This window comes from Pieris rapae, chromosome 4, assembly GCF_905147795.1.
Source record: "Pieris rapae chromosome 4, ilPieRapa1.1, whole genome shotgun sequence".
NCBI classification, from domain to species: Eukaryota; Metazoa; Arthropoda; class Insecta; order Lepidoptera; family Pieridae; genus Pieris; species Pieris rapae.
The window spans coordinates 2565258-2585486 of NC_059512.1; the positions used below are offsets into that span (position 1 = coordinate 2565258).

General features: G+C 33.0%; 2 protein-coding genes across 4 annotated transcripts in view; one reads left to right on the forward strand and one right to left on the reverse strand.

Annotated features, from left to right (window-relative positions):
- Positions 1–254: 254 nt before the first annotated feature.
- On the reverse strand, positions 255–1862 carry LOC110994537 (mitochondrial import receptor subunit TOM22 homolog). Its single transcript, XM_022261230.2, has 5 exons — positions 1598–1862; positions 1467–1526; positions 1302–1399; positions 812–953; positions 255–600 (listed from the first exon to the last, which is right to left on the reverse strand). The coding sequence occupies exons 1-5, from the start codon at positions 1712–1714 to the stop codon at positions 535–537; spliced, it is 483 nt and encodes a 160-aa protein (XP_022116922.2). The 5' UTR covers positions 1715–1862; the 3' UTR covers positions 255–534.
- Positions 1863–3572: 1710 nt separating this feature from the next.
- The window catches only part of LOC110994579 (inositol hexakisphosphate kinase 1), a 41579-nt gene continuing 24922 nt past the window's right edge, over positions 3573–20229 (forward strand). Inside the window, exon 1 of one of the 3 annotated variants that reach the window (XM_022261287.2) lies at positions 3573–3857. Coding sequence is in view for 1 of the 3 variants with exons in the window: in XM_022261285.2 (XP_022116977.2) it covers positions 17530–17610 (81 nt within the window). In the remaining 2 variants the exon portion in view is untranslated. Of the gene's footprint in view, positions 3858–17503; positions 17611–18660; positions 19010–20229 lie in introns of those variants that run through there. The other 2 variants (XM_022261285.2, XM_022261286.2) reach the window with 2 other exon arrangements.

Consider the following 20229-nt stretch of genomic DNA (forward strand, 5'->3'; position numbering starts at 1 on the left):
ATGAGTGTATTTTTGTGTAGAATTTACTGAAAAATTCCGAAAAACACAATAAATTTTATTAAGAATGAATAGTTTTCTAATATTTAACATATGGGTTTTCTAATATTTCACACATGGGTTAATTGTTACATTTAAACATTCTATCGATACAATGTGTTATTTACTGATATTATATATATAATAAAAAGAATTAGTGATTATTATTGTTTTATAGGAATAATTTTAAAGGTACCATTAAAATAAAACTATGTTTATTAGATTAAAATTCCTCTATTAGGTAAGTATCAACAAAACAATATCTACATTCCCAAAATCAAAAGTTTACTTGTCATCAAGACATACAGGTAAATTAATAGAAATATGAAATGCATATTTAACTGATAACCAGTGTCAGAGTTCCAAAAATAATATTTCTTTAACATTGTTGAAAAATATGCTACCTAAATAAACTATAATTAAAGCATTTCTATGAAGTATACCATAATATGTAGGTATTATAACAGAACTAAGTGAAATCTATGGTATGATTTGGTTTTATCGAGGCATCGGAGGCATGCTTGGCATAGGTCCTGTCATTGATGTGTTAGTTCCCAATAAGACCTGGAAAAATATTCATAATTTAATTGTTAATGGACAGAATTTGTAATTTCCATTTGTACTTTAAATGGATGTTTGTAAAAGAATACTTGAGTATAAATATAATATAGCAGTAATGTAGTTATTATCTATTTACAATTAAACAACTAAACATCATTTCAAAAACAATGCAGTAACACATTATGATTGAATGCAACAATTTATTTGGACAAACCTGTTTCTGTTGTGACTTTTGCATTTCCTCTACTTGGGCCCGTTCAACTTCAAATATTACTGGAGCAAATAAGATAACTGAAGAACTAGCCACTACCCACATTAATGATCGAGACAATTGATACATGTTCTTTACCCCTGACCTAAAACATACTAATGCATAAAAACATTGCACTGAAATATAAAAAAATATTGTAAAATAATATATATCTAAATAAGTTTTTTTCCTTCAATACTCAATTACTTTAAACCTAAACACTTATAAGTTTAGACGTAATATTTTATGTATATAACATTAGTAATTAAAATAGTATTAAATGAAATTGTTTATTTGCTAAGTAGTGATAAGATAGATTACTTAATTATAAAAATCCGAACAATCACCCAAATTTAAATAGGCATGCAAATGTCTTATTAATTATTATAATTTCATAATAATAAGTTATTCAGGTTTGATGTCAAACTAATGTAAGTAAATTACAATTATTTACCAAGTCTTTGTAGTTACTGTGTAAGTGCCACTGCGAACACAATCTGGAAACATCTCTGTCAATCCCCATAATCTCTCTGTGAGAGTTTCATCTGGTTCCTAAAAAGATAACAATGTAATTAAAAATTGATATTGGAAATAGGTTAAGTAAAAGGAAACTACTCACATCATCATATTCTTTGAGAGACAAAAAGGCTGGATTACTTGCTGTAGGAGAGGTCCCTAACTGAAACAGGAAATTTTGATCGTTATAAAGTCAAAAAATAGTTATTCAAGAAATAAAAATAGATAACATACCGCAGGGGTAATGAAGGTATCTTCGGGTCTACGTTCTGGAGTATCATCTTTGCTAGCCGTCAAAGATTCCATACCGCTATCACTTTGTTCGTTGTCATCAGGCAACTCCACGAGCATTATGATTTATAACTTTATAAATTTAATGTGACCTCAAGCGTTTAATACAGTATAACCTCTTGTAAAATTCCAAAATTATTTTTTAAGAACAATGGCATAGACAGTAATTCGCCCTCACTAGGCACTAGTCACTAGTCAGTTAGTCACTACTAAGATTATGTCGTAGACGAACTATGGTATGGACTATTCACTATGGTATGGTTCTATATCTACGGATTATGTATTCCAATTTCCAAAGCAGTGTTGTCAAATCGTCTTGGCGACACGCCCTAGACTAATTTCATTTCATTTCACCAGTTCAGAAAGACCCTCCTCCGCCCATAATTCTTGTGTTATTACTGGATTTTAATATAATTTTATAATTTGTATTTAATTAAAATTACTTCATTATTTTTACAATATTATATTATATTATACATATACGAATGTATAATTAGTAAGGTTTAAGACACGGATCCTATTTTTACGATGTGTTCTTACTATAAGTTTCTTACTTACTATATTTCTCCATAAATCAGAATCGCCACATATTCAATTCGAAATTTAAATTACGAGCCAAATTTGTAATTTATATTTTAACTCTAATGTTCACATTATTGGCTTATTGGCTAAAGGCTTATTTGGCTAAATTTGCTCATATACTTTATTTCTTTTCGGTTTTAAGGTGCGAGTCCGCGCATCGGTTAAGGCGAGCGCATCAACAACACAGTGAACACTCGATATTGTTCATTACTGAACCCACTGTAATGACGTGCGCGTTTTCTTTTAAGAAAGACAAAGTCTTATTAAATATTTAACGGCATGTTGTGATATTTTTATTTATATTTATGATATAAACATCTTGTCCTAGATGTAGCGAGCAACTAAATAAAGCGAGAGTGTGGAATGGCTACCACTTGCACAGGCCTCGACTCGCGAATATTAGATTAATTAAATTTACTTAGATTCTTTAATTCTTGTTCTTCTAACAAAAAAAGCATAGGATAATGTAACAAATGACAATAGACACCTAGCTTTTAAATTGTAAACTAAGCGTATATATTACTTATGAATGGGTGCATTGGTGCATTCGGTGAATGAGACACATATCACAAGGGTCTAGTCATATTGGTGTCAAAAAGTTTTCGACATACACTACCGCTTTTTCGTAATTGTACTGTCAAAAAAACACTTCATTCGTAATCAAGAGGCATGTCTCTACACTACCGCAAAGTCGACAGCGTTTCTCCGAGCTCCTGTTCGTAGCACCTTATTCCGTAATATTGTCTCTGGGTGAAAAGTATTTCTAATGTCACTTTAATAAACTTAATAAGTACATACAAAAAAATTGGCAATAGGAAGCTGCAAAATATACTTAAGAATGTGAGCAAGATCGACATAATTTTCGATGTAATTTCGATAAAAAACCTTTTATACGAAATAAATTAAAACAAGATATGAGTTATGAAGGATATTTTTTCTACGGAAATATTTATTAATATAAATTGTATTAGTATTGGTATTCTTTTTCCAAAAACTCTCCATACTGGGCAAGGAGAATTAAACGAATTTTTCGATAAAATCAGTTGCATTTGATTTATTTTCCTTTTGCATATAAGGCTGACTAACACATTCCGATCTATATTATATAGCTCGATTTGATTAACTTTATTGACAGTTATAACTGCGCGACATAGAATTTTTCTTGATAAAAAATGTTGACGAAGGCCTGGAGACTAGGAGACATGAAGACTAGGCCGGAAAACAACTACTATTCATATTCTAGATTTTTAAATCTATATAAATGACTGCTAATGTCAGCTGTCAGTTCCAAAACTTTTAATATGAGTTATTACTTACTAAATGTCCATTTTGAAATTTTCGATTCCACATTCCCTTAAAATTGATGAGAAATTAAATCCGTCTTTAATTTTTATTAAAATAATAAACAGTATTTTTACCGAACTCGTTAATTGATATTAACCATATTTTTAATATAAAGAGTATTTATATACAGGGTTCCTTTAAAAGGTACCAGCTGTCTTGGCTTATGGATTTTGAAGTGTATTAGTGTAAAACAAGTGATTTTTCGCGACTCATAAAAACAATAAAGTGTGTAATACAGCGTCTATTAAAAAGTATATTGAGAAATACAAGAAATTAGGTAAGTCATAAAATAGTTTTTTACTATTATTTACTTACGCAACCCAAAATAAAACAGATAAATATAATATAAATATAATAGAGGTCTTTTGAGACTGTAAAGTCTCAATTTCAATATTTCTGGCTCTTGTGGTATTTGAACATAAAGTGCTAGAAAATTTCACAACAATACAATACATTACTGAGTTAATTGTTATGCCATATGATAGCAATTGGTAATCTTGTGATGTGCCGTCATAAGTAATTTAGTTCTATTACAGTAAATTGACAGCGTATCTGTTAGATTATTAGTTTGAACTGGAAGAATGTGATGCGTACCACATGTTCCTGAATAAACTGACTTTTTATATTACTATACTTAAAATCTCTATATATCATTTTAAAACAATTATACCAATATAAGCATAATTTTTTCTGATTAAATTTTATACAGCCTGCATTGTCAATATTATCAATAACAAAATTCTTAAATAGATTTACACATAAAAGTCTGTGAGAAGTACTTTTTTCCATGTTTTAATGTAATAGTAAGCGGGTATGAGGCTCACCTGATATTAAGTGATACCCGCCACCCATGGACATTCACATTGCCAGAAGGCTTGCAAGTGCGTTACCGGCCTTTCATTAATTGGTATGCTCTTTTCTTGAAAGACCCTAAGTCAAATTAGTTTGTAAATACTTCAGTTGGCAGCTGCAACTTTGTAGGTTGTGAATATGATAACATACAGATATTGCATATAAATAACCTATCAACAGTCTATTAGCTGAGGTTAAACATGTCTTAAGAAAAGAATGTACACTGGGGCAGTTTCTATAAATTATGGTAACTCAGGGTAGTGAGGATTATTTACATATTGTGGTCATTGCATGAAGTGTCGTTGTATGAAGTGGGTTTTTGTAATGATATATTATGTTGGGGGTTATGTTTATGGGCTTTTTTGTCTATGGACAAACCAAACCAGTCTAATTATCTCACCATTTTGGATTCTGATGTTATATGAATGTAACAAAATATGAAGTTTACTGTATATTACAGGTGCATGCAAATTATATTTTTTTAACCTTCAAACTGTTTTACATAAATGTACTTATGGCATGGTAATGGTAACTTTTATGATTACATCACTGATTACAAATAAACTTTCTAGTGTAATAATTTAATGTAAATGGACCATGGTAACAGTTACTTTCTATAAATGATCATTTGTTTACTTAGTTATTCACACCATTAAAATATGTACACAAATAACACAATTCATAAATAATTATAAGGGATGCAACGGGCAGCCTTATCGCTTACAAGGGTTCACTTCCAGACAACCCTAGTAAGGAAAAAACTAAAAAAAGAAATATGATGGGTAATAATAAAAAAAAAATATTTATATGAAATATTTGAGGACTTCAAATAGATTAGATAAATTTGATTAATAATATTAATAATAATAATAATCTTTATTTTCTTCTCTCACATATACATACAAGGTTACAATGATTAAAACTAAGATAACATTTGAGAGTGTATGTGAGAGACTGGTCTCTGTAACAAGAGACCTGAGTGACAGATAGCCAGCCTCTCCACCACCGGACCGGAACATGTACAATAGGTCATTGTATATACATTGTATATATAAAATAGAAGAAAAAAGTAAACGCCAAAAGAAAAACACTGCAAACAGAGATGTAAAATTAAATTAGGTGTGTGTGTGCATGCGTTTGTGTGTTACTCGATGTGTATGTGTGCGTGTGTGTGTGTGTGTGTGTGTGGGTGATTTGGTGTTTTACAGAGTAACAGTTAATAAATCTTCTGTTTCATCATAGCTCAACGTCTTCAGCCAAGTAGTAACCGTTTTTTTACATTCATATTTTGATAGAGGGTAAATGTTAATTTATTATATAGGTAACAGCCTAGGAAACCAAAGAATCTCTGCGAGAAAGAAGTTACCTGACCATTGTGTAATAGGACAGCAAACGTTATGTTTAATCCGCTTGTTTATATTTAATTCGGGGTCGTAACTAGTTTTATAATGTTGTTTTAAAACTGTGTTGAGAATAAATAATTGACGAATTGTTAATACATCGGCTAAGGCATAAAGCTCTTTAGTGGGGAAAAGAAATGGTAAGGAGTGGCTTACTTTTAACACTGCTCGTTGGGATCTTTCAAGTTTTAGTAGATTGGTTTTGAAAGTACCTCCCCAGATTATTTCTAGATCAGATAGTTTACGATAAAATAGATGACATTACAAAAATTGTTTACATTAAAAGGTGTGACTATTTAAAAAAATCTAAATACTTATGTTAAATGTTTTTGTTTGTTAAAGGGTAAAAACTAATATTTTTTAAAATATGGGAGACAGTGCTATATTTCATTCTCATTCCCTATTGTATTTATTTATTTCCAGCACTTAGTGTATACAGACTGCCATTTTGAGCACCAAAACTGGTGGTTTTCGCCACACAAAGGTGTTTTTAAAATCATTTAGAATGCCAGTGATGCTCTCATTAATACTCATTGGCCCTCCATTCCAATAATAAGTTACAATTGTAATTGTATGTACATTGTACAATCATAATATCTCACAAAAACCTGTATGCTCATATAGTTTTATCATTATTGTTGATTTAATGATTATATAATGATTTTAATAAATAACAATAACAATCTTAGGATGAACTTTGAGTTTGTAAATAAAATTTAATTGACATAAATATATTGTGAATTAGTGTTGAAAGATAGATAAACAGCATTGTCCATCTCTGTTGTAGATATGGCAATGTGCCAAAATCACTACTGTTCTCAATATGGATGTGGGAAAGTCGTGTGAATCACAACAATATAATATTTTGGCTTTAATGATTTGTGAATGAATATTATTACCTTAGTAATTTTCTTTTTTCATTTAGTCCATGTTCTATCCGATGGCCTATTCATAAGAAACGCCATTATGCCATCACAGCAATACCTCTATGCAATTGTTATCCCAGTCCCATTAATTGACTTAAGTATTTTTAAGAAAAATACTGATATAGACAAGATCTTTAATGTCTAGTCATTTTCCGTTTCAAATTGATTTAGTACCTTTATCTTTAATTTCCTGATGATGTTAGCAGCGAGGAAAACTTCACGGAAACTTAACTCACGTCGCGGTCTGATGCATAGTCATTTGTTTATATTGTGTTCCTCATTGAGCAATTGTCATGTCATTGTCGTAGCAAATTAGTTATAGGAAAATTGTGAAAAAAACTTTAAGACTCTAACATACGCCGATGACTTTGAGGATTTGACCTCTACTACAAACAATAATTTACTAACGCCATCTAGTCTAACAAAATAGTGAATAGTCTAACAAAACGACGTGAATACGAAACCAATTATTAGCTAAATATAAAAATTTATAAATAAATATTGGTCTAGAAAAAATGGTGGCTGCCAATTATTTAACTAGTACATACATGATTTTTTTACATGTTTAATTCGTTCTAAGGTTAAAACTTTTTAATGTCAGTATTGCTAAAATACCGAAACCGAGTCATCATCATCAGCTGACGATGGACTCTGATGGTTGGTACTGGATCTCGAGGATGGTAAGCAGTAGACATACCGTCATTGAGCTCGTTGTAATCAGCTCAGCGAAACGATACTAGAAATGTGACTAAATGAACCTGATGATGGACTCCGAAGGTGAGTAGTGGATCTCGAGGATGGTAAGCAGCAGACATACCGTCATTGAGCTCGTTGTAATCAGCTCAGCGAGACGATACAAGAAATGTGACTATATGAACCTGATGATGGACTCCGAAGGTGGGTACTGGGTCTCGAGGATGGTAAGCAGTAGACATACCGTCATTGAGCTCCTTGTAATCAGCTCAGCGAGACGATACTAGAAATGTGACTATATGAACCTGATAATGGTCTCCGAAGGTGGGTGCTGGATCTCGAGGATGGTTAGCAGTAGACATACCGTCATTGAGCTCGTTGTAATCAGCTCAGCGAGACGATACGAGAAATGTGACTATATGAACCTGATAATGGACTCCGAAGGTGGGTACTGGATCTCGAGGATGGTTAGCAGTAGACATACCGTCATTGAGCTCGTTGTAATCAGCTGAGCGAGACGATACTAGAAATGTGTTATATGAACCTGATAATGGACTCCGAAGGTGGGTACCGGATCTCGAGGATGGTAAGCAGTAGACATACCATCATTGAGCTCGTTGTAATCAGCTCAGCGAGACGATACTAGAAATGTGTTATATGAACCTGATAATGGACTCCGAAGGTGGGTACTGGATCTCGAGGATGGTAAGCAGTAGACATACCATCATTGAGCTCGTTGTAATTAGCTCAGCGAGACGATACTAGAAATGTGACTATATGAACTTATTAATATTTAATATTAAATAAATATTAGGTAATATTTACTATAATACCACTATATTTCTTTGAGTTTATTGAAAAAATAATCAATTTCAACGATTCGTCTTCCAGTTGAAATTTTAAATATTTTTCTTGGTTCTGAAACCTACGAGTGCAGCATGTTATATCTAAGCCCGAAAATGAAATCAGAGTTAATCAGACCTTCGGAGTCCACCATCAGGTTCATATAACACATTTCTAGTATCGTCTCGCTGAGCTGATTACAACGAGCTCAATGACGGTATGTCTACTGTTTACCATCCTCGAGACTCAGTATCCACCTTCGGAGTCCATCATCAGGTTCATATAGTCACATTTCTAGTATCGTTTCGCTAAGCTGATTACAACGAGCTCAATGACGGTATGTCTACTGCTTACCATCCTCGAGATCCAGTACCCACCTTCGGAGTTCATCATCAGGTTCATATAGTCACATTTCTAGTATCGTCTCGCTGAGCTGATTACAACGAGCTCAATGACGGCATGTCTACTGCTTACCATCCTCGAGATCCGGTCCCCACCTTCGGAGACCATTATCAGGTTCATATAGTCAAATTTCTTGTATCGTCTCGCTGAGCTGATTACAACGAGCTCAATGACGGTATGTCTACTGTTTACCATCCTCGAGATCCGGTCCCCACCTTCGGAGACCATTATCAGGTTCATATAGTCACATTTCTCGTATCGTCTCGCTGAGCTGATTACAACGAGCTCAATGACGGTATGTCTACTGTTTACCATCCTCGAGACTCTGTATCCACCTTCGGAGTCCATCATCAGGTTCATATAGTTACATTTCTAGTATCGTTTCGCTAAGCTGATTACAACGAGCTCAATGACGGTATGTCTACTGCTTACCATACTCGAGATCCAGTACCCACCTTCGGAGTTCATCATCAGGTTCATATAGTCACATTTCTAGTATCGTCTTGCTGAGCTGATTACAACGAGCTCAATGACGGCATGTCTACTGCTTACCATCCTCGAGATCCGGTCCCCACCTTCGGAGTCCATTATCAGGTTCATATAGTCAAATTTCTTGTATCGTCTCGCTGAGCTGATTACAACGAGCTCAATGACGGTATGTCTACTGTTTACCATCCTCGAGATCCGGTCCCCACCTTCGGAGACCATTATCAGGTTCATATAGTAAAATTTCTTGTATCGTCTCGCTGAGCTGATTACAACGAGCTCAATGACGGTATGTCTACTGTTTACAATCCTCGAGATCCAGTACCCACTTTCAGACTCCATCAGGTATCAGGTTCAGCAACTTATTTTACTTGGTTGTACAAGTTGCACTTGAAACTTGACAACTCTAAATTTGAGTTTTGTTTGGGTAGGTACTTATATACATATACTTATAACATACAATAATTTCCGAAGTTCATGTCCTCGCCTCACTTGATATTTCTTTTTATATTTTGGCATTTCTAAAAAAATCCGCGGGTAAAAACTAAAATACGCAAATATTTAATTATTATTGGCTTCGACACACAAGCGTAGTCCTCCCGTCGCAAAGCGTTGAGGTGGACTGAAGACAAGCCGCATGCAGGGCTCGCGGGTGTGAAATTGCGGAGGGAAGCCCATTGCGCTTGAGTTTATTTACCTTTTATTACTTTCCATGCCCAGGAAACGAATTAATACAAATTTTTTTTTATCAAAATATTAATATATGCTATATCTAATAATACGTGTAAGATTAAAATAAATCGCATAAACCGTTTTGGAGCAAATTTGTAATTTATGTCTAATCTACGGTTCGATGGTAATTTTTTTTTTGGGAAATTGGTATTGCTTTTATCTTTTTTGGTTTTATCAATCGATACAGTAGGCTTCAACCCACAATATATATTTTTTTCAAATGCATATGAGCGACAGTTCTTCCAACAATTTAATTTAAACTAGGGCTAGTTGACCGATTTGAGCACTGTTCAAGCCTTAACTCTTCATCTTGCTTGTCGTTTATTTTGACATTGTCTCTACTAACACCTAGATTTGGACGAGATTTTTTTATATTTTTAACCTTACTAAAGAAACATACTTAATTACATTTTAACTTTAAATACAATTTAAAAGGAGATTATTATTCCAAAATAACTTTAACTAGCTACTTGTTAAAACAAATGTTTTACAAATTTATTTTTGCTTAAAGAACTACCTGATAACTGCAATAACAATATGTATCAATGGACGTAAAATAATTAATTAATTTCACGTGACTTTCTTTGGACTTCCAAGTTTGAGTCATTCCTGGAAAACTTTAGTCACTGATTGTCGAAAATTTATATTCGTAAATGTCTCACATGTTTTGCGTTTAATATTTTAATAGCTATTTAAACTTAACACATTCCTGGCACCTGGCTCTTGCAATTTGTTAATCCGATGTGACTTTTCAACAGATTTTACCGAATGTGTGATTTGAAATCGGATTGAACTTTTTATTTAAGAAATGCGATACTATAAGGTTATATAGATTTTTATAAATTACATATATCAAGTGTGTCTGTAAAATAGATGTACAGAAAGAGCGTATCATTCCCGAAAGGTCGGTAACACAGCCGCTAGTCCCCGGGCGGCCATGGCCGGCGGTTATCACTTTAATTAAAGTGACCCACCCTGTTCGTCTGCTCCTATTTCATAAAAAAAACATACACCGTCTACAACTTCGCGTTTTATACAAGCCAACATATCCAATTGTTCTATTTAAAACGCCAGATTTTTTCGTTGTAATATTAAAGTAGAAAATAACCTTAACAATTTATTGCAGCTGGCAAACCCATCAAAAATATATTCACATGGAATGTGTCACCTCAAACTCATCTCTTTATCGTCCGGTATATTTATAAGCAATGAATTTTACTGAAAGTGCACTATTTCCGTCATGATCGCTTACTGTTATATCGACTATCTGGCGCCCGTGCTTGCTATTTATTACATTTCTTTGGAATATTGCCAGAACATCGACAGAGATGACGATGGAATGCCCGGCTTTTGCGAATAAAAAGTCAAAGTTCGATGGCATGTAGCTTTAATGAAAATGTATAGAATTTGACTGTTAATTACCCCACACGTCCGCCTTTGCAGATGTGACAGAAAATGTACTTACATCAGACCTAGATCATGTTTCAGGCTTAATAAGACATGTAAGCTAAATTCTAATAACTGTTTAAAACGAAAATACTTATTACAGACTGCTAATAAATATGAAAAAAAAAAGGCTGAACGTGGGTAAAGTTATAGATAAAGTCAATTAATAAACTTCTATTACGATATTATTTTAAAAGTATATTGTTAAGTGCTTATTAATATTCAATCAATGTATTCTAGAAAATGCGTTGTAGTGCTATTTCCATGCAGACCTATATTTGAAATGTACGATACTAATAGTGTAACCTATAAGAAAAATGGATTCTACTCTTATTGGGTGGATGGATTTTAATTCTAAATACGCTGAATCTTATAATACCGTGATATGGTGATGTCTCTTTTGAATTACAGCCAGAAGGGATGTATAACATTTGTCGTGGTCTCAGTAGTTTTTCGGTATTGTATCAAAAGTAGCCGTTGCAGTGGTTCCCACCTGAGGCACGAATTTGGAATGGTTGACTTAACGAAGGAATACGGAGCTCCGTAATGCCAATACTTTTCAAAAGTTGAAATAATACTGAGTCGAACGCGTTCGCTCTCAAATAATTTCCTATGTCGGGGTTGGGTCATATTCGAATAACAGCTTCAAAATATTATGAGTAATCGCGTGAGAAATCGAGTATGTTTTGAGAGTTGCTCCGGAAATATCATTTTAGAATTTAGCTATAAATGATATCGTAATGCAATACTATTAACAACGTAACGTTATACGATTTTAAACGCGAAATTATGATAATATACACAAGATCTTTTCAATAACGAACTTTTCAAGAGGGAAGTAAGAGGGCAACGGTTTTTACGTTTCTAATACATGATACTCTTCTAACAGGAATAATTTGTAATAAATAGTTTATATAGAGAATTTCTTAACATTCGAAACTTGCATTTCCAATCTCGGTCCTCCGGTCATAGACATACGTGGTGACAACCAGTCTGAAGGAACTAAGTATATTCCTCTTGCGCATGACAGACCGCCAAGGCCTGTGACGTCACCGTTACGCTATGCCCTACGCACTCTAGCAAGGCCGAGGTCTTTTCCAGTCCACTTGAAACTTGGCATTGTTCGTTTCTATTACTCGATAGGTCTTCTGCTCTTCAGCTCTTGACATTCATGTTAGAGTGATCGTGAACTTGTTCGATAATTTTACTTTGAAGAAATGAAATCGAAGAGAACGAGAATAATATTTATTCTTATGAATTTATTAATGAAATAATTTACAAACAGCGCAGAGATTTTTTTTTATCAACTCTTGATATTTATAAGGTATAAGTCGACTCACGATTTTTTTAATTATTAATTTTAAAAATCTATCATTTTGCACTTGTATTAACAAAAACATTTGAATTACGTATAGAAATGACGCTTATTTAGGTTTATTGACATCTTTTATTATCGCTCCAGCTGAAAATTTAAAAACATTTGTGTAGTTTGTTGCGCAGTTTAAATATAGTGGCGCGTGATGTACGCACACATCGTTTTAGTAACGTAGGTGCTAATATAATATAACATTGGCTATGTAGAACGGATAAATGAAAATTGGTAATAAGTAGGATATACAAAGCAACCATTGATGGTAAAATACTAAGGCCTCGTTCATTCTATTTTAAATAGTATAGAGTTTCTTGCCCATTCTTCTCCACACGAAACTACCTTTTGGAAGGGGCAACTAGCAATCTTTATCTTCTTTCAATATTTTATTTTATATTTGAAATATCAATCTTTATATTTTATTTAAGGTTCATAAGTGCCAATTTAGGTGGTCTTATTGGAATAAATGATTGACTTAACTTTTATCTGGACCAAATTTAGGAGGTACTAGAGAAGGGACAAGTTAAAAATGTACCTATAATAATTGACGAGCATAATAAAATTAGTGAATGTCATGAAAGTGGATGAAGCGACAGAGGTATGTCTAGAGTCAGGACCATAGTAAGTGGAGACCTGTCGTCTCTGCGGGAATAATCGTGGTACTTGTAAAAACGCAGTAGCAGAAAAATCAAAGGATAAATGGAGTGGCTAAATGCGTAACGAAATTTGATTTTTTTGGTTACTAATATGTTTGTTTTTGGAGCTTTCTTTGCTCAGTTGGAATGCGACCAGCATTTCGTTCACGATGAATGAATAATTTAAAGCAGAAAAACAATTTACCAATAATTAATGCGGTTTTTTCTAAGTAAATTGCCTACATATTCGAGATTTTCCTTGAAAGTTGTATGAACCCCATTCTGATGAATTTAACCTTTCGTAAATGTTGTCGGGGGAAAATCCTATTACGCAATGCGACGAGTTCCGACCTTGAAAAATCTGTGCTAGGAAAAGGGCGTTTCTGTAAGATGCTGTAATCTTTTATAAAAGAACCTAGTAATATCTAGAGCAGTGCTTAGTGGCTCGGTAGTGCGAGTCTTATTTCTGAGTTCATTGGATCGAAAACCCAGGTGTGCACCAATTTACGTTATATGTTCACAACCAAGCCTTAGACCCAAACAGTGTGACGACGTATATCAGGCACAGAAGGCTGATCACATTAAATATATATAACACAATTATTAAACAAATTATAATAATATCTTTCGTCACAAGGTGCTAGGTACGTCATTGTGATGCGAATGAATGCTTGGAAAGATCAATAACACAGAAAAAGAATTAGTCACCTTTATTGAAGGTCTATAGGAATATTACAGTTTTAATTTCAACAAATTTGTTATATATGACACCGTACTCATCCCGTTGCAGTATGAAAGCAGGTTCTGTTGCTTTACGATGCAATTTGACTAAATTTCATTGTACTGAAGTACGAAATTAATTATATTGGTAGTTCCGTAAAAGATTCTAAGCCCGCAGAAAGTTGTATTGGTCTTAAGGGTCTATTTTTTTTTACTAACCAAATAATTTCTTGGTTTAATGTACGTACATATATTAGCCGGTATAACAGAAGAGGGTTACAATCATTGTATGAAATTGACTGTAGTATAACTTAGGGTACTACACACATCTGGAACTACATTCTAATGGGAAAGCTTTTCGCGTTGGTGGAATGCGAAGACGGCCCCGGGAGTTGTACAGTAGGGCGGGATACATGCAAGGAGTGTAACAGTGGTTATTGCTCACCCGGCTTTGAATCGCAGACGGGATGCCTGGTGTGATTTTAGGCACAAGTCGTCGGGAATGCGCAAATAGCATTTGCTCGTCGGTCCAAGAAAAAGGTCAAATGCGCTGAGTATATATGGCTTAATTCCCTGTGCATAAAATATTACGTACTTTATTTAAATAAATATTCTTTATTGTTGGCGATAAGGTGAAAGTACTAATAACTTTTGTGTATGCTCGTGACGATTGATATTAATTGAAATAAACTAACCGTAAAATATCGTAACTTTCCGAAACAATACCTAAGGGATGTTTTATAGATACCTTGACGTCACTAAACGAAGTTTATGTTGAAAGATAGCGTGGGGGAATAAACGTAGGTCGCTTGGTGTGTGGGTAGACCACTGCGGAGGTTTACTGAAAACTGCCGCCCTGGGCGTAGGCGTTAGACCTCTCCTGAATTTACTAGGAATTTCTGATGTCGTAATAAGCGTAGGTTTTTCTTAATTGAAATAACTCATATTTGATTTGATTAAAAAAATATTTTGTCCAGTTTTAAGATTAGGGACCAGAGTAAAGTATAGTACTTTTTAATTATAATTGGAAATCGGATGTTATTATTTCGAATAAGCTGTATATTTTACGTTCAAAAGTAAGATGTAAAAACAATGAGATGAGAAACATAAGAAACTAATAGAAATTTGTAACTAACATAATGCATTTTCATTCACAATATTTTCCAGCCATCCAGGTATAATTCTTACATCAGCCCCTCTAGCTTGCTTTGAGATTGTGATGTAACGTTGTGGTTTCAACGTTAAATTATGCATAGCTCCAACCCTTGCATATAAAGCTTTATAGAGGCGGGTAATCATCTACCCTCATTTTGAGCTGATATTCTATTCCCTTAATAATATTTCTTACTTTTGACCGTTTTCAGTTTATCATAGTAATTTTATTTATTTTCATAGCTAGCCTCCTCTAAGTGTTGCCTCAAATAGCTCGGCTGATGTTTTCGTAGGCTCTCGTCCAGATTCAGAATTGGTTTGTTTGTGGTTTGACTATTTTCGTTCGTATTGAGAGGTGTAAATGCGGAAATGTTGCGCATTAGTTTAGTTTTGTTGCGCATTTTTAGATCGAGTCCCAAACTCTGTGCGGAATCCCCTCAAAAAAAAAACGCAGGGGAATAATAAATAACGTGCGTTAGCAGCCTTTGCTACAATTGGAACCCAATTTGACCTTTCAATACTCGTTCAAACCTTGAATTGGTTAGAATTTAGAGCATTCGTGCATTTTGTATAAGCTATTCGATCGATGTTTCCAGTGCAGCGTCTATTACATCACACAAAATGATAGATAAGAATAAGTTGTAATAAAGATATCATTCAAAGTGTATATCTTTTGTACAAATATATGTTTTTTAAATAAAATCAAACTTAAACATTTGAGGTCCAACCCCTTGGTATACACAATAGAAACATAAATAAATGATTTAATTATTAATAATATGGTAATACATATTATAAAAGAAATGACCATTTATACAGTCATAATAGTAGTTTATAGAAGGGAGTAAAAAGCCAGGATGCTCATCTGATGTTGAATGAAACCATCCATGGACACTCAATGCCAGAGGGCGTTGCGGCCTTAAGGAATTGGTATGTTCTTTCCATGAAAGATCCTAAATCGAATTGGTTCGGAAATACCTCAGTGGATAGCTGGATCCAGATAATTTTCGTCCGCGGCTAATACTGCCTTTTAAAAGGCTTAAATAACTTGAGATGGATAATAAACCATTTGTTGAATCTACACAAACGTTATATTTTTTATTTTAGTATTCGTATTTCGTTAGTAATCTACATATATACAATAACTCATCATACAAATTTGTTTTGTTTTAACACTGATAACAATTTTAGGATGTCGTTAAATCAAGTTATGATAATTTTTTGATAACACTTGTTTGGCACGCGAATTCAATTTTATAACACCGATACGCCAAGGTTAATTAGTTAATAAATCCCCTAATTCCTTATTCGTGAGTCACACTTACCAGGCAAATTTTAATTTCCATCCTCGAAAATATTTGCAACAAATTATAACCTCATAACTGAATAAAGAACTTAAACACGTCTTTAAGGAAAGTTTTTACCAGTTCCTCATGCCCACTCTCGTTTGACCTTGATTTGGGAACTGGTAGTAAATGTTGTAATGTATATAGTTACGAATATAAATAAATACATTTTGATTTAAAACTATCATAATTACGAATAAAATGAGATTCGATTCCCTTGTGACATAGGTTTAGTCGTAGACATCGCTACTCTGAATCCTAGCGTAAATTCTATACAGTTTGTAAATAGTGTATGCGAGATAGAAATATCGTTCCTAATGCGTCGGAAGTTAATTTTTAATATTTAAAATTTTTTTAATTTTAATTTATCTAAAGCCAATATTTATTTTAAAAAAATATTTATATCATTACATGTTAATTTATTATTTCTAAAATAGAATACAACAGTATACAGTGGAATATTACTTTGTTGTAAAAAATTATTTGTTTTTGTGTAATACCGAAGACTTTACAACTTACAAGATAAGTCGGATTATGAGTAACATTAATAAAGTTTTGTAAATATTTAAAATATTCTTGTTAAAATGTTGCGCGTTTGAAAGAGCTTCATATTTACAATTCTTCAAAGATGTCGATTGGGTTAATATATTAATAATGTATGATGGATGCACCTGCGAAGATACCCCCTCACTCCTGATTTAAGGAAGCATAGGTCATTGAACTCCTTTTAGTTTCTAATAGTTTAGTGAAAAAGAATCCTCTAAAATGTATCAGCGATGTTGTAGCACCATAATGAAATATAAGTGTATTATTCAATCAATGGCATGTTTTAGATTATACGGCGTTTGTTATTAAATTTTCTATTGATAAAGCACAAAGAACTGGTGTTATCTAATGATACGGTTATCAGTCGTTCAGACGTTCTGACGCTAGTCTTGATTTAAATCATGATGATCTCAGGTGCGCGCCGCACGTCCACTGGACTTAGCGCAGAGATCTGCGGAAATCATATTCAACAATTTAACGAGGTATTTTTTATTTATTTTACTCTAAAATAAGCAAGCGCAGTTAAACGATTTAAATTAATGCATGTTTAAGTAATATTTAAGGCGATTCACGTAGCAGTATCTATATTTTGTTGATTTTTGATGGATATTTGTGTAAAAATAGTTTATAAGATTTAATTATATATGTATACACAGTCATTCATTAAATAAACTAGGTTTAAGCAAGGAATCGTTTTTATCAACAGGATACATCCAAAGTCTAGGTAAAACCAATATATATAACAACTAAATTATACGATAGTTTAAATATTACAATTGTGAACAATTTCCTAAAAACTGTGTAAAATCGATTTGTATTGATGTAGAATCATTCTATGATTTTTATAGCACTGCGCTTTGTATGCCAATTACTTTGTGAGTACTGCATAAAACTTAGGTTATAGTAATTCCATTATTTTTGTTTTTGTTTAAGTATTAATGCTATTGCTTAGTGACCTAACCAGTTATAAACACCATTTATTATCTGTTGATTATTGACGCAAACACAGCTTAGGTTTATTAAAAGATTTTCATTTTTTTTCTGAAAACGTAACACCTTTTTTATTATTTTTATAGTCTATAAAATGTAAAAGAAAAAGTTTTATTTTACTGCATTATAAAGTATATCTGCAAAGACATGTTACAATGATTATAAATAATTCATGACGAATATTAATTGATTACATTTCAAGTCACAAGACTGCATTTTTGTTTTCCTTATCGATTGAGTTTCATTTATTTAAATTTGCATATTTTTATATTCTAACAACACGTTACTGTAAATGTTAATTAGGTTTAAATCAAGCATATCCACTTTTAATTAAATGTATGTCGATTCTTGTATCTTTTGACCGGTTAAATGTGTTTACTGGATAAAATTGCGTGATGCCTTCGTATGAAAGGAACAATCTGTGATAGTAGTCGGACAGGTAGGCTCGACATGAACCAGGGTAGACAGTCCCTCGATCTGGCGTGGATGTGTGTGCGTCCATATACAGATAAGGCGCACACTAGGCACGGCAATACCTAACATTGATTCGTGGTTCGCGAGTCGTCTCAGTCGCCAGTGCGCAACGCTAGCAGAAGCAAGTGTTCGCGTGTTCAACGCTGTATTTTTATTTTATTTTATGCATACCCCAGCTTTGCAATTGAAAACCAGTTTCGTATTGCTTATGTATTCTTTTGTGATATCGAGGAGTGTTGCTTTTTAAGTGTGTCAAAACGTACATCACTCTACCTAGTTTGGTTCTCGTGTTGTAATATTCTGTGTCAGTAGCAGACTCGCAGTGTTTAGTGCTTTTGATAGAACGTACCATTTTGTCGCGAAGCTGTTCCAATTTGGGATTTCACCACGAGCGGGCTCAAGGAAATTTATTGTCACGTATGTTTCATTAGTATACGTTATTCATTTTATATATTCACTGTTCTTATAAGAAATAATTTTTATAAAAGACGGATCACATGTCCTACATTTTTCATATATTGTCATAAGAATAAGCTGTAAACGTGTGGAATTCCACCAAATTTGTAACGTTCATGGTCACTGCGTCACGCGTTTGACTCTTGATTTGTTACAAATACCTACTTATGTTATCATAAATACTCAAACAATTATATATTTTATTTAGTACCATAGTAATTCTATAAATTTTATTAGTCCGAATGACCTTATGTCTTTTTTATTATTTTATTTTGTTATTTGGTTGTTAAGTTCAACAACCTTTTTTTATTACCTTGAATGCCTTTGCTATCAAATATAGAGACACTTATCCTTTTTTACTTCTGAAAGTTATATGTATAAACAAAATTTATCTTATCTTAATCAATTTGTTACGTTATTTAACTTGCTGTTAATCTCCAAGGTTACAATTTGCGTAAATGTTTACTTCTTTTAATAGTATTCTCAATTTAGTTTCAGCATCTGCTAATTCCTCTACGTTGTTCACAAAAGCCCTGAGTTTTATACATTTATCAGTTTTTTACATAAGTCCATTCAGTTTAAATGTACACCGGGCTTCAGATTTGCTTTACAATACTAAAGACTATTGCGGTATAACTTGCAAACAATTTCCCAACAAAATTGTTTTTTTTTTAATAATAAAGCAACAGTCAAATATTTTACCTTATAATAACCCTGAAATGCAGCGGAAGTAATGAAGGAAACTGATAAGTTTTTTTTATATTTGACACAGGTCTGATCTTTAAGAATTGGACGTGTCTTATAAAAGGTAGTATAGCGGATCAACTAAGATAAACTTTAGTTGTGTGGTTGTCTCTTGATCCAATTTTATTTCAAATCTATAGTTCTAGGCAGCTTGTCAATTTTACCAGAGTGGCAAATACTAAAATGGGCTAAAATTGCGACTGAGTTTACTGGTGTGTCACAAGGAGATAGTTGGCAAAAGATGATTTGATGACACATCACAGTACACAATAATTGGTGAAGGAAAGCCTATACAATGCATGTATAACTATAATCCTTTTATCTTCAATAAAATAAATTATAATTATAATCCTTTTGTCTTCAAGTAACATAACAAAAAGCATATCTATTAACTAATATTTGTAGCAATGTATATATGTATTTAGTTTAAAATTGTT